The sequence below is a fragment of the Aotus nancymaae genome, unplaced genomic scaffold, assembly GCF_030222135.1.
Source record: "Aotus nancymaae isolate 86718 unplaced genomic scaffold, 86718_ANA_hifiasm-v0.15.2.pri h1tg000010l, whole genome shotgun sequence".
Classification (NCBI taxonomy): Eukaryota; Metazoa; Chordata; class Mammalia; order Primates; family Aotidae; genus Aotus; species Aotus nancymaae.
Genome location: NW_026988421.1, coordinates 35,639,030 through 35,654,802, shown reverse-complemented (window position 1 = coordinate 35,654,802; position 15,773 = coordinate 35,639,030). Strand labels below are relative to the sequence as shown.

Below are 15,773 nucleotides of genomic sequence, written 5' to 3'. Positions count from 1 at the left end.
AAAGTTGACATCCTTCTTTTTGTTCTTTCCTTTCTGATTTTAAGTTGTAAGCGTTTAACCTTTCACAATTTAGTATGCTCTGGCTTTTAAGTCTTCATAAATATGCTTCATTATGGTAAGGGAGTTTTATTTCACTTATAGCTTTCTGAGTGTTTTTGTTATAATGGGTGTTGAAAGTTGTCAACTTTTTTATGCATCTAATGAGATGAACATGTTTTTCCCTTTTATTCCAATATGATATAGTATACACTGATTGACTTTCTTGTTGAACCACCCTTGCATTTCTGGGATAAATCTCACTTATTAGTTGTGTATAATTTTGTAAAATAAATTGTGGCAAAAAACACATAACAAAAGTTTCTGTATTAATCATTTTAAGCCTAGAGTACATTGGCATTAATTACATTTATATTGTTGTGCAAACATCACTGTCATACATCTATAATTCTTTTAATCTTGCAAAATGGAAACTTGATATCCATTTTTTTTTTTTTTTTTTTTTTTCATCATGCATTATCAAAATGCATACTGGTACAACCCTCAAAGCCAATTCCAGTCCAGATTAGGGCTTTCGGGAGGGAGATAGAGTTAGAAGTGTCAAAGATTAGAGAAGTTTCTAACAACACAGTTTATTTTCTTTTTCTTTTTTTTTTTAAGCTTTCTGTCTTCATGTTTTTTAATTAAAAAATGATATATTCTGTTCAGATCTGAGATAATATCAAAGAGCTAAATGGTTGTTTTTTTTTTGTTTTTTTTTTTTGTTAAAGAGAAAGAGAGAGAATAGGAATGAGGAAAAAGGAAGAGAAAGAGAGAGAGAGAATGGGGAGGAGGGAGAAGGAAAAGAAAGAGGGAGAGAGAATGGGAGTATTGCTTTCTTGCCCAGGCTAGAATGCAATTCAGTAATGGGTATTGAAAACCTCTTTTATACTGATAATTATACTTAATGATGTAGTCAGGAAGGAATAGGGGAAGAAGATAACAAACAAACAGCCAACCAATATTTAATTTAAACCTATGAAATGCTATACGATTACTGAGGAGTGATTTACTTCCAATTATATAGTCACCTTTGGAATAGGTGTGAGGTGGTAATGTATGTTTTGTGTATTTGAAGTGGAGAGTTCTATAAATGTTTATTAAGTTTACTTGTTCCGGGTTTGAGTTCAAGTCCTGGATGTCCTTGTTAATTTTCTATCTCGTTGATCTATAGAATCGTTAGCTCTTCTTGTTGCATTGATCCTTTTGCCATTATGTAATGTCATTCCTCACCTCTTTTGATCTTTGTTGCTTTAAAGTCTACTTTATCAGAGGCGAGAATTGCATCTCCTGCTTTTTGTTTATTAGTTTATTTTTACTCTCTGTTTGATTGGTAAATCTTCCTCCTTCTCTCTGAGTCTTTGTGTATTGTTGCATGTAAGATGGGCCCGGATGCAGCATACCGATGGGTTTTGGCTTTTTATCCAATTAAAATATATATAAGTTTAATACCGGCGTTTGATGCTAGCTGGCTGTTTTGCCCATTAGTTGATGTAAATTTTTTATTGTGTTAAAGTTCTTTGCTTTTTGATATATTTTTGGAAAGGCTGATATTGGTTGTTCCTTTATATGTACAGTGCTTCTTTCAGAAGCTCTTGTAAAGCAGGCCTGGTGGTGGTGAACTCTCTAAGTACTTGTTTGTTCGCAAAAGATTTAATTTTTCCTTCGCTCATAAAGCTTAGTTTGGCTGGATAGGAAATTCTGGGTTGAAAGTTCTTTTCTTTAAGGATGTTAAATATTGGTCCCCACTCTTTTCTGGCTTGTAGGGTTTCTGCTGAGAGATCTGCTGTAAGTCTGATAGGTTTAAAGGGAAACCTATCAGACTTACAGCAGATATCCATTTAATAATAACTCTTGGCCAGGCATTGTAGATCATGCCTGTAATCTCAGCATTTGTGAGGGTGAGGCAGGCAGATGGCATGAGCTCAGAAGTTTGTGAACAGCCTGGGCAGCATGACAAAACCCTGTCTTACCAATAAAGCAATCAACAAACAAAACCAAAATTGTATAATTTTCTCAACTATGTGAACTAATTCATAATAACAATTTCATGAAGCATCTCCATAGTAACACAAGAACAGAAGATGAACCTTATAAGGGTTGCCCACCACGTTCTTTGATGTCTTTGTCAGTCTTATCTGCCAGAGACTGTGTAGACTAGCTGCAGTTAAAATTCCCATTCTCTTGTCACTTGCTCTGAAATTTATCAAAAGGAATGGGTTGCCCAAAAAGAAGTGTCCAGAGATGTGTATGATGCAAGAAAAAATGTTGTGGAACCTACCCCCACCTCAAATGATAACTCCAGATTTCTCCCTCCCACCATCCCATGGCAACCAACATTCTTCTTTGTGTCTCCATGAAATTGAATATGCTGGTTACCTCATTAAAGTGGAATCATAACATATTTTCTCTTTTGTGACTGGCATATTTCACTTAGTCTAATGTTATGTTCTCTGAGTTCATTCATGTTTTTGCATGTGTCAGATTTTTCTTCCTTTCTAAGGGTGAGTAATATTCTGTTGTATGTATAAACCAAATTTGCTTACCCATTTATCTGTTGATGGGCCCTTGGATTATTTTCACCTTTTGGTTTTGTGAGTAATGCTATTATGAATATGGGTAAACAAATATCTTTTTGATGTGCTGCTTTCAATTCTTTTGAATGTATACCCAGAAATGGCATTTCTGGGATATGTGGTAATTCTATTTTTAGTTCTTGAACTGCCTTAATGTTTTTCTTAACAGCTGCACCATTTTACATGGCATTCCCGTCAGTAGGACATAAGGATTTTACTTTCTCCATATTCTCACCAACACTTGTTATTTTCTTGTGTTTTTCTTAGCCTTTATTTGATTCACTCAATTATTATAATTTATTTATAATTTATAAATATTACAAATGTATAATAGTAAAATATAGTATATATTTTAAATACATTATCATAAATGTATATTATAGATCATATATAAATTTATATTATTGATATATTATAAATTTATAATTTATTATTTTAGTGGACACAATAATTGTACATATTTATGGGGTGTACTTAATATTTCAGTACATGTATACATTGTGTAATGCTAAAGCAGGATGATGAATGTATCTATAACCTCAAATATTTTTCATTTCCTTGTGCTGGAAACATTAAAAATCTGCTCTTCTAGCTATTTGAAAATATACAATAATATGTTGTTAATTATAGTCACCCTAAACTGCTATAGAACACTATAACTTACTCCTTTTATATAGCTGAACTTTTGTATGTGTTAACCAACTTCTGGCTATCCCCCCTACTTCTCTACCTACTATTCTGCTCTCTATTTCTATGAGATTAACTTTCTTAGCTTCCACAGATGAATAAGAACATGTGTTATTTATCTTTCTGTGCCAGGCTTATTTCACTGAACATAATGTCCTTTAATCTCAACCATGTGGCTGTGAATGGCAGAATTTTCTGCTTTTTTTTTTTTATTGGTAATTACTATTCCATTGTGTATGTTTTTATACCACGCTTTCTTTACCCATTTATCTGTTGATGGGCACTTAGGTTGATTCCATATCTTGGCTATGATGAATAGTGCTTTAAGTAAATATGGAAGTATAGGTATCTCTTTGATATAACAACATCTTTTCATTTGGTTATATACCCAAGAATCGGATTGCTGGATTATATGGTAGTTCTATTTTTAGTTCTTTGAGAATTCTTCATACTGTTTTCCATCATGTCAGTACGAATTTACATTACCAATAACAGTTTATGAGTTCTCTTTCTCTGAATCTTCACTAGCATTTGCTGTCTTTTGTGTTTTTGATGATAGCAATTCTAACTGGAGTAAGCTGATATCTCATTGTGGTTTTGATTTGAATTTTCATGCTGACATAATCTTGAGCATTTTTCATATACCTATTGGCCACTTGTATATCTCTTTTGAGAGATATCTGTTTAGTTTATTTACCTATATTTTAATTATAGTATTTTTTTTTTCTGTTGAGTTGTTTGAGTTACTAGTATATTTTGGATATTAACCCTGGTCAGATTTTTAAAATTGCAGATATTTTCCCTCCTTCTTCAGTTTGTCTTTACACTTTATTAAATGCTTTCTTTGCTATGCAGAAGCTTCTCAGTTTGATATAATCTGATTTGTCTATTTTTCCTTTGGTTGTCTGTGCTTTTGAAGTTTTATCCATTGCCCAGACCAATACTCTGAATCATTTCTCCTGTTTTTCTTCTAGTAGTTTTATGTATTAATTATTTAATTTGAGTTTATTTTTGTAAATAATGAGAGATACTTGGCCTTTTTAAAATTTTTCTGCATATAAATATCCTGTTTTCCTGGTGCTATTTAATGAAGAGACTGTTCTTTCACCAGTGAATGTTCTTGGTGCCTTGTCAATAATAAGTTTGCTGTAAAGGCATGGAATCATTTCTGTGTTCTCTATTCTCTTTCATGGGCACATGTGTCTGATTTTAGGCCAATATAATGTTATTTTAGATACTACAGCTTTATAGCTTTTTGTGTGTGTTTCAAAATTTCTTATTTTAAATGTTTCTGGGTACACAGAAGGTGTATATATTTGATGGGTACATGAAATCTTTTGATATAGAAGTGCAATGTGTAATAATCACATCATGGAAAGATGGTTTACCCATCCCCTCTAGCATTCATCCTTTATGTTACAAACAATCCAATTATACTCTCTTAGTTATTTAAAAATGTATAATTGAATGATCATTGACTATAGTCACCCTATTGTGCTATTAAATACTAAGCCCTATTCATTAATTCTAATTATTTTTTTACCCATTAGCAATTTCCACTCCCCTTCACTCACTCACTACCCTTCCCAGCCTCTGGTAACCATCCTTCTACTCTGTATCTCCATGGGCTCAATTGTTTTAATTTTTAGATCCCACAAATAAGTGAGAACATGTGATGTTTGTCTTTCTGTTCTTGGCTTATTTCACTTAACATAATGATCTCCAATTCTATCTGTGTTGTTGCAAATGACTGAATCTCATTTTTTTTAAATAAATGAATGGTACTCCACTGTGTATATGTACCGCATTTTTTTATCCATTCATCTGTTGATGAACACTTAGGTTGTTCCCATATCTTAGCTATTATAAACAGTGCTGGAATAAACATGGGAGTGCAGATATCACTTCGATATACGGATTTCCTTTCATTCGGGTATATACCTAGCAATGGGATTGCTGGATCACTTGGTGGCTCTATTTTTAGTTTTTTGAGGAACCTCCAAATGTTGCTCCATAGTAATTTTATGAATTTAAATTTCCACAAACAGTGTATGAGGGTTCCCTTTCCTTCCTATCCTTACCAGCATTTGTTATTGCTCGTCTCTTGAATATAAGCTACTTTAACTGGGGTGAGATGGTATCTGATTGTAGTTTTGATTTGCATTTCTCAGATGATCAATAATGTTGAACACCTTTTCATATGTCTGTTTGCCATTTGTATGTCTTATTTTGAGAAATGTCTATTCAAATCTTTTGCTCACTTAAAATTAAATTATTAGATTTGTTCCTAGAGAGTTGTTTGAGCTCCTTATATATTCTGGTGGTTAATTCCCTGTTAGAGGGGTAGTTTGCAATTATTTTCTCCCTATCTGTGGGTTATCTCTTCACTTTGTTGATTGTATTCTTTGCTGTGTTGAAACTTTTTAACTTGATAAAATTCCATTTGTCCATTTTTGATTTGGTTGCATGTTCCTGTGGGGTATTACTCAGGAATTCTTTGCCCAGTCTAATATGCTGGAGAGTTTTCTCAACGTTTTCTTGCAGCAGTTCTGTAGTTTGAGGTCTTACATTGAAGTCTTTAGTCAATTTTGATTTTGTTTTTGCCTATGGCAAGATATGGGGGTAGTTTTTATTCCTGCATATGGATATCCAGTTTCCCCAGCACTATTTCTTAGAGAGACTGTCTTTTTCCCAGTGTATGTTCTTGCCACCTTTGTAAAAGATGGATTTACTGTATAACATGGTTTCAACTTGTGTCTCTAGCTGGAAAATGGAGGTGGATTTCTTCCTTGCTGTTCTAATGATAATGAGTGAGTTCTCATGAGATCTAATGTTTTAAAAATGTTTTGTACTTCCCCTTTTCCTCGCTCTTTCTCCTTTCACCACGTGAAAAAGTTTCTTGCTTTCCTTTCACCTTTTGCCATGATTTTCAGTTTCCTGAGGCTTTCCAGTCATTCTTCCTATTAGCTTATGGAACTGTAAGTCAATTAAACCTCTTTTTTCATAAATTACCTAGACTTATGTAATTCTTCATAGCAATGTGAAAACAGACTAATACACTGTTGGTGTATTAGGAGTTTCTCTAGATAAGACTGTTATATTTAATCAGGAGAAACTTAGCTTACCTTTTTAAATTTGAATGCCTCTTATTCATTTCTCTCACCTAATTGTACTGCTTAGGGCTTATGGCACTATTTTGCTTTGTATTGTTTTATTTAACTTTGGGGTTACTTATTTATTCTCTTTTGATAATTTCCAGAAACACTTAGACCAATAAATCAGAGATGATTTTCTCTTTATCCCATATCCATTTACTTTATGAAAAACAAGCAATGGGGAATGGATTATCTATTTCATAAATGGTGCTGGGAGAACTGGCTAGCCATATACAGAAAATTGTACACCTTATACAAAAACTAACTCAAGATGGGTAAAAGACTTAAATGTAAAACCTAAAACTATAAAAATACAGGAAGACAACCTAGGCAATACCATTCTGAACATAGGTCAACAATCATATGTTGCAAAAATTTTGTTTTGAATATAGGACTGTAGGACTCAAGCTGTATTGCAACACATATTTTGTTTTCATCGGTTTTAGTTTTCTCAGTGCTAATTTCCACATTACAGTTAGAGAATACCACCTTTTCACCCTGATCTTGAACATTCCAACAGTATATCCCAGCCTAATTTTAGTCTCATATTCTTTCCACTACTTTCCTTTCTTTTGTTTCCATAACTTTTATTTTAAGTTCAGGGGTACATGTGCAGGTTTGTTATACAACTAAACTTGTGTAATGGGGGTTCGTTGTAGAGATTGTTTCATCATCTGAGTATTAAGCCTAGAACTCACTAGTTATTTTTCTCAATCCTCTCCCTTCTCCCATCCTCCACCCTCCTATAGGCCCCAGCATGTGTTGTTCCCCTCTAGGTGTTCATGTATTCTCATCTTTTGGCTCACACTTATAAGTGAGAACATGCAGTATTTGGTTTTCTGTTCCCTGCATTAATTTGCTAAGGATAATGGCCTCCAGCTTCCTCCATGTTCCTGCAGAAGACATGATCCCATTGTTGTTTATGGCTTCATAGTATTCCATGATGTATATGTACCAGATTTTCTTTATTTACTCTAACACCGATGGGCATGTAGGTGGATTTGATATCTTTGCTACTGTGAATAGTGCTGTGATGAACATACGTGTGCATGTGTCTTTATAATAGAATGATTTCTATTCCTTTGGGTATATACCCAGTAATGGGATTGCTGGATCAAATGATATTTCTGCCTTTAAGTCTTTGAGAAGTTGCTACTCTGTTTTCCACAATAGTTGAACAAATTTACACACCCACCATCAGTGTATAAGCATTTCTTTTTCTCCATAACCTTGCTAGCATCTATTTTATGGCTTTTTGGTAATAACCATTCTGAATGGTGTAAGATGGTATCTCATTGTGGTTTTAATTTGCATTTTTTTTAATAATCAGTGATGTTGGGATTTTTTTCATATGATTGTTGGCCATATGTATGTCTTCTTTTGAAAAGTGTCTGTTTATGTCTTTGTCCACTTTTTAATGGGGTTTAATTCAAAAATTTTTTTCTTGTAAATTTGTTTTAGTTCCTGATAGATAATGGACACTAGATCTTTGTCAGATACATAGTTTGCAATATTTTTTATCCCATTCTATAGGTTGTTCATTCTGTTCCTAGTTTCTTTTGCTGCGCAGAAGCTCTTTATTTAGATTCCATTTGTCAATTTTTGCTTTTGTTGCAATTGCTTTTGGTGTCTTTGCCGTGAAATATGCCTGTGCCTATGTCCAGAATATACCGGTATTGCCTGGGTTGTCTTCCATGATTTTTATAGTTTTGGGTTTTACATTTAAGTCTTTAACCCATCTTGAGTTAATTTTTGTATAAGGTGTAAGGAAGGGTTCCAATTTCAATTTTCTGTATATGGCTAGCCAGTTCTCCCAGCAGCACTTATGAAATAGATAATTCTTTCCCCATTGCTTGTTTTTGCCAGGCTTGTCAAAAATCAGATGGCTATATCTGTGCAGTCTTAGTTTTGAGTTCTCTATTCTGTTGCATTTGTCTATGACTATGGTTTTGTACCAGTTTATGCTGTTTTTGTTACAGTAGACTTGCAGTATAGTTTGAAGTCTAGTAGAATGATGTCTCCAGCTTTGTTCTTTTTGCTTAGAATTGCTTTGGCTATTTGGGCCAATTATTAATTCCATGTGAATTTTATAATCAATTGTTCTAGTTCTGTGAATAATGTCAGTGGTAGTTTAAGAAGAATAGCATTGAATTTGTAAGTTTCTTTGAGCAGTTTGGTCATTTTAACAACATTTATTCTTCCTATCCATGAACATGATATGCTTTTCCATTTGTGTCATCTCTGATTTCTTTGAGCGGTATTTTGTAGTTCTTGTAGAGATCTTTTACTTCCCTGTTAGTTGTATTCCTAGGTATTTTATTCTTTTTTGGTGGCAGTTGTGAATGGCAATTTGTTTCTGATTTGGCTCTTAGCTTTGCTGTTGTTGGTCTATAGGGATGTTAGTGAATATTGCAATTGATTTTATATCCAGAGACTGTGCTGTGAGTTGTTTATCAGCTTAAGGAGCATTTGGGATGAGATTATGGGGTTTTCTAGATATAGGGTTATGTCATCTGCAAACAGGGATAGTTTAACTTCCTCCATTTCTATTTGGATGCCCTTTATATCCTTCTCTTGCCTGATTGTCTGGCTAGGACTTCCAGTACTTGTGTTGAATGGGAGTGGTGAGAAAGAGTATCCTTGTCTTGTGCCAGTTTTCAAGGGGAATGCTTCCAACTTTTGTCCGTTCAGTATGATGTTAGCTCTGAGTTTGTCATATATAGCTCTTATTATTTTGTGGTATTGATATGGTTTGGCTCTGTGTCTCCACCCAAATCTCATTTCAAATGGTAATTCCCACATGTTATGGGAGGGGCCTGGTGGAAGGTGACTGACTGATGGGAGCATATTTCCCCTTTGCTTTTATCATGATAATGAGTTCTCATGAGATCTGTTCATTTAAAAGTCTGTGGCAGTTTCCCACTGACTCACTGTCTCCTGCAGCCATGTAAGACATGCCCTGTTCCTCCTTCATCTTCTGCCATGATTGTAAGATTCCTGAGGCTTCCTCAGCCATGTGGAACTGTGAGTCAATTAAACCTCTTTTCTTTATAAATTACCCAGTCTCAGGTAATTCTCTATATCAGTGTGAGAACAAGTATAATACAGGTATGTTCCTTCAATACCTAATTTATTGAGAGGTTTTAACATAAATGGATGTTAAATTTTATTGAATGTCTCTTGCGTATCTATTGAGATAGTCATGTGGTTTTTGCCTTTAGTTGTATTTGTGTGATAAATTACATTTATTGATTTGCCTATGCTAAACCAATCTTGCATCCCAGGTATAAAGCCTACTTGTTTGTGTGGATAAGCTTTATGATGTACTGCTATGTATCATAGCTTAAGCTGATTTAAATCAAAGGCCTTAGACTAATTTTTGGTTTTCTTTCTTGAAATAAGCTAATGGCTTGTTTATGTAAAACTTTTTTCTTAAAAGAAAAATTTTAAAAATCTTGTACCTAGCACAGTATTGTTATAGAGTTTACATGTAACATTTTATATGGTAGTTTAGGTTGTCAGTTTATAAATTTCAGACAAATTAACAGTTGGCTCTGGCCTTTTGCTGTAACATGCCTGTATCACTCACTTATCCCTGGAATTCATGCAGACATATCACTTTTAGTTCTACTATCAATTTGAAGTTCAGGCTCAGCATAAATTTTTGTCAGATAGCTCTAATACCTGGAGTTTTGTTTCTTTTTTTTTCTGTTTTAGTTTGAAGTTTATTAGTGAAAGTACCAGTGTTCAGATTTGAACTATAATAGTTTGTATATTCAACATTTGAAGTATATTCTATTTTGTTGTACTCTTGTTTCAAAGTATATTCAAGTAGGTTTTCTGAAATATAGAAATAAAATTAAAAAGGAAATAACTCAGTAAGACCAAAAAATGGAAAAATAAAATCTATATGACATACAGAACATTATCAAGGAAACACATATTCAAGTTTTGGGAATTGCAGAAGGAGAAGAGATGCAAAAGGGCATAGAAAACATACTTAATTAAAAAATTACTAAAAATTCCTCATGTCTTAAAAGTGATGTATGCAACTTGATACAGGAAGATTTCAAGTAAATTTAACCAAAAAGTTCTTTCTGAAGCACATTAAAATCAAACTGTCAAATGTCAGGCAGAAAATTCTAAAAACAGTAAAAGTATCATGTCACACATAAGGCAATCCTCATCAGGCTAATAGCAGATTTATCAGAAGAAACCTTACATGCCAGTAGAGAATGGAATAATGTATATAATGTGCTGACAGAAAAAAAAAAAAACCCTTGCCACTGAAGTATAATATATTGAGCTCAATTATCCTTTCTAAATGAAGGAGGAATAAATTATTTTCCAGAAAAACAAAAACTGAAGGAGTTTATCACCAGTATACCAGTCCTACAAGAAATGCTTAAGGGAAGAGAGAAGGAGCTTCAAGATGGCTGACTGAAAGCATCTGGCACTTGCATTCTTCACAAAGAAGAAAATAACAAGTAGAATATCACACTTCAAATAGAGAATCTGAGAACACTGGAATTAGACATAAAAAACAGGAAACACCAAGGCATGGAAGGAGTGGAAAGTGAGGCAGCCAGCTAGGCTGGGATCAGTTGGAAGTCCAGAGAGTCTCATTAGTGTGGGAAAAAAGATAAGTGAAAGATCCCTAGTGGTCTACATTTCCATCACAGACTCCTTCATACCTCGGCATGGGAGAGCCACTTGGCCCTCACAGGCCCTACGACTAGCATAGGGTACTGCCTGGAGACTGTATGATGGCATTGATACAGAGAGGAAACTCTGGGCCACACACCTCTCATATCTTAAGCAGCTAGAACATGGTGTCATTTTGAAAGCCCATCTCCCACCGGATTGCATCCTGTCTTGGGTCCTAATAGCACTTGCATCTTCACACTTCTGAGTCCCTATTAACTTCTCCCTGCATCTACCCAGAGGGCTGCAGTCTTGTGACACTGGTTAGATCCTTTGGAGCAGCAGGGTCTCAAACACTTTACCACACACAATGTCCTGCACACCAGAAAACAAGTAGTGCGGCACCAGGGGAGGCTGCTTCCAGGAAAATAGAAGTGAAAGTGCATTTTCCTTGGGGTCTAAAACCTGCCTGCCTTTGGTTGATGCCACTATTAGCAACCCCACCACTAGCAGGAACATGTGCCCTGAGGATAGAGTCTCTCCACCTGCAGCCTCCAGTGGGGATGGAAGAATGCATCAGTGTCAGTGACCCCAAACCCCAGTAGCTGGGTTGATGAGCACTTGTATATGTCCTGAGGGTGGCTCTCCTTGCTGTTGCTGCCATTTCCACCAGAGTCATTGCTGCTAGGGGGTGAAACACACACTCCACAAAACTGTGAACCACCTGCCTGCATTTCTGCCACTGGCTGCAACCCTGACACACCAGCAGTAAAGCCTTAGTGTATTTGCATTTGCCTTGAGGATGGGTTCTTCTCACTCACTGCTGCCACTTTGGCTGTCACCTGAACAATCTTTCTGGGGGCCTTGGAATTACTTAGTTTTGGCCACCATAGCCTACATCCATGTGCACCACCACTGGCCAGCAGACAGTTCTGCTCATCCTGGAACCTCCTGCCCTGTAGTGCCTGAGCAAGCTGCCCAAAGACCTGGCGTTCATCCTTCCGCATCCACAATGACTAACATCTGTGCACTCCTCCTGGGGGCCTGAGGATGGTCCTTTTCTGCCTGACACTATCATTACAACTGACGCTCATCCACATATGCCACCTAGGGGCCGGGGCACTGGCCTGCCAAGCTCATCACTGCCTCTGCTTACACAAGTACATGCTGTTTGGAGGCCTAAGGATTGTCTTGCCATGGCTAGGACCATAGCCTATGTCATACATGCCGTCCAAGGGTGAAAAAACTGCCTATCCACTCACCACTGCCACTGCTGCCCCTCAAACAAGCTGCCTAGAGTCCCAAGAAACAGCCCACTTGGATTCACTGACACTGTTACTTGCATACAATGTTCAGGGCCCAAGAATAGCCTAGGCATTGAGAAAAATCACAAACACTGCTGATGCTGTTTACAGTTGAAAAAATCATACAGAAACTGCACTATTTCACATACTCAGAATAAAAGCTAAAGTGCCCTACAAAACCAACACCATAGCTACATCTTTAGGAAGAAGTCTTTCCTTATAAAAGTCAATCCAAAAAATTGGAAGAAGTGACTGTTACACAAGATGTGCGAGTATGAATGTGATGACACAACATGAAAAAGCAATGAAGGATGACACCTTCAAAGAAATGCAATATTTTATCAACAACAGATTACAATAAGAAGTTAACCAGGTGCAGAGATGGATGCCTGTGATCTCAGCTACTCAGGAGGCTGAGGTAGAAGTATTGCTTGAGCCTAGGAGTTCAAGGCCAGTCTGGGCAGCATAGTGAGATCTCATCTCAAAAAAATTTAAAAAAAGAAAAAAAAGAGAACTATACAGAAATCCTGGAACTGAAGAATTTAATGAATGAAATAAAAAATTTAAAAGCTTCAACAATAAAGTAGATCAAGCAGAAAAAAGCTTTTAGAACTTGAAGATGGATCTTTTGAAATAACCTAGTCAGACAGAAAAAAAGAAAAAGAATTTAAAAAGCCTATGTAATTTAGGACATCATGAAGCCACCAAAGAGCTAAATTTTACCTTTTACTGAGGCAAAGAGAGTCCGAAGGCAAAGGAAACTTACTACCAAAATAAAAGCTGAAAATTTTGCAAGTCTTGCAAGAGATTTTGGTATCTTGATACAAGAAGCTCAGAGATCCCCAAATAGATACAGTCCAAAAATGTTAGTTAGACTCTGTCTCAAAAAAAATAAGTAATTTTTAACATGACAAGCTTAGAAAACTGAATAAAGCTGATGTTACCAAGAAAGAGGACTGTCTTTGTCTAGTAAGTACACATGTGAGAGGATTTAGTCTATTTCAGTGGTGTTGATTACACAATATTCAACATGACACAGGTCACTTGGAGATTCTAAATTCATCATTAATTTAATGCTGGCCTAGGGACTGGTTAGAAAGTAATATGTTTTTGTATGCTGATTATCTCTTGTACTCAACATTCAAAACTGTCCCCTTATTGTTGTCAATTTTGTGTCATATCAATACCTCAGTCCTAATTCAAACTAAGTATTCCTTATCCACTGTTTTTTTTCTCCTAACTTCCAAATTATGAGAACTCCAGTCTCTGAGCCTTGGCATATGCATAAGCCTTACTCTCTGCTTTATCCCCTGTGGGCAATTAATGTTTTCATTCTTCATCTTCATCATTGTCATTTCTCCTCATTTTGTATATTTTTATTTGTTCCTGTACTACTTACACACTAGAACAAGTTGTCTGTTGCCTCCCATCTAGATTACAGTAGTGTGGGCCCATCTTGTCTTTGTAAACCCATTATCTTTTTCTATAATTTATTATAGGTTTAGTTGTCATATTGCTTTTTTCATACTAGTTTTTACAAAATTTCAACTTTATAATGAATCTACAGGCAATATTGAGTCCATGTACCTTTCTGACAGAAGAAGATAATTGCAGACTTTTGAATCAGGCTCATAGAATCTAATGATATGTCCCTAATTTACCTATTTTTATTAATTTTGATTGTGGTTGTCTAGAGGTAATAATGGTTTTAACAGATAATGTCCTTATTTACCTCAAATACAGGGAGTCTCACAGTGGAGCAATCTAGGAATAATATAGCAGCCCCAAAGCAGCAGAGAGTCAAGTGCCTTCTATTTTTCCACTATATTTAGTATACACACCTTCATTTTCATGATTAAATCCCAGGATGGGAGTCTACTCTATCTCTGACTTTACATTTGTGTTTTGAGTATGGAAGAGGAAATAGAGGAAGTGGATCTAGAGACCTTCTGCTTATATTTTCTTTGGCAAAAAATATGCTATGTGACTCAGCTGCAAAGAGTCTGATAAATGGAAATTTTTGGCAAGCATGGAATAAAGGAGTAGGAAATAAAGTTCAGGCCAGTTGGTCTACAGCCTCTGCTACACCATACAGTATTTTTTTCTAGTACCACGCTTTACAGTTTCTATGTTGGTAACTATATAACAATGTGAGTAATTTTGAATTCATTGTAATCAGAGATGCTGGTAAATAATTTGTCACATAATTGTATCAAATCATTCCTAGGAAGAGCATAACCAACAGTCTGAATTCACTATTGAAAACTTGGTACACACTGCATTTGACTTGTTTGGAGCTGGGACAGAGACGACAAGCACAACCCTGAGATATGCTCTCCTTCTCCTGCTGAAGCACCCGGAAGTCACAGGTATGATCACAGATGATGAGTTAACTGATTTTCAGAAAAGATGTAGGGAAGGTGCTGCTAGTTTTCTCCTTCCTGTTTCTCTTAGAGAAGCTTCCTTATTTAAACTTCTGTATTCCCAGCTGTATTCTGTTCCAATTTAATGGTATGATTAGAATGAGATATCTTGGTCTGGCACAGTGGCACACCTGTAATCCTAGCACTTTGGGAGGCCAAGGCTGGTGGATCACTTGAGGCCAAGAGTTCAAGACCAACCTTGTCAACATGGCCAAATCCCATCTCTACTAAAAATACAAAGCTTAGCGAGGAATGATGGCATACAGCTGTAATCTCAGCTACTTAGAAGGCTGAGGCACAGGAATCACATAAATCTGGAAGGCAGAGGTTGTAGTGTACCAAGATTGTGCCACTGCACACCAGCCTGGGTGACAGAGTGAGATTTTGTCTCAGAAAAAAAAAGAGAAAGAGAAAAATAAAGAAAAAAGGGGAGGAGGTTTTCAAGATGGCCAATTAGGTGGAAGTCTGGATCGCAGCTCCGAAAGAAGGCGCAGAGGGTGAGTGGACGCCGCATTTCCAGACAGATTTTTACTGACCACAGACCAGGGGATTAACAGGAGGAGGAGCCGCACGGGTCACCAGCGCCGCTGGTTTGAGCGGAGCGGCGCGCCCCTCGGCCTACGCCCTGAGGTGGGGGGCGGCGGATCCACGTACAGAGTGAGAGAGACTGAATCACCTCTGAGCCAGCAAGGGGAGCTGAAGCAGGGATTCAAGCCAGGACACTCCCGGGCAAGGGCGCGCCACGAATCTCAGAGCCGCTGCTTTGGCTGATGCAGCAGCTCACAGGGCAGCGGATTTTTACTGCCCACAGACCAGGAGATTCACAGGTGGAAAAGCTCCACGGGTTGCCAGCGCCGCTGCTCTGCCTGCACCCGAGGCAGGGAGCAGCGGCCCCTTGTGCAGAGTGAGCGAGACCGGATCCCCTCTGGGCCAGCAAGGGGAGCTGAG

General features: G+C 36.7%; 1 protein-coding gene across 1 annotated transcript in view; it reads left to right on the top strand.

Moving 5' to 3' along the window:
• LOC110568730 (cytochrome P450 2C19) overlaps nucleotides 1–15,773 on the top strand; it is a 70,804-nt gene that overhangs the window by 31,641 nt on the left and 23,390 nt on the right. The window contains exon 6 of the mRNA XM_064374092.1: nucleotides 14,630–14,771. Coding sequence (XP_064230162.1) covers nucleotides 14,630–14,771 — 142 coding nt within the window. The remainder of the gene's footprint in view (nucleotides 1–14,629; nucleotides 14,772–15,773) is intronic.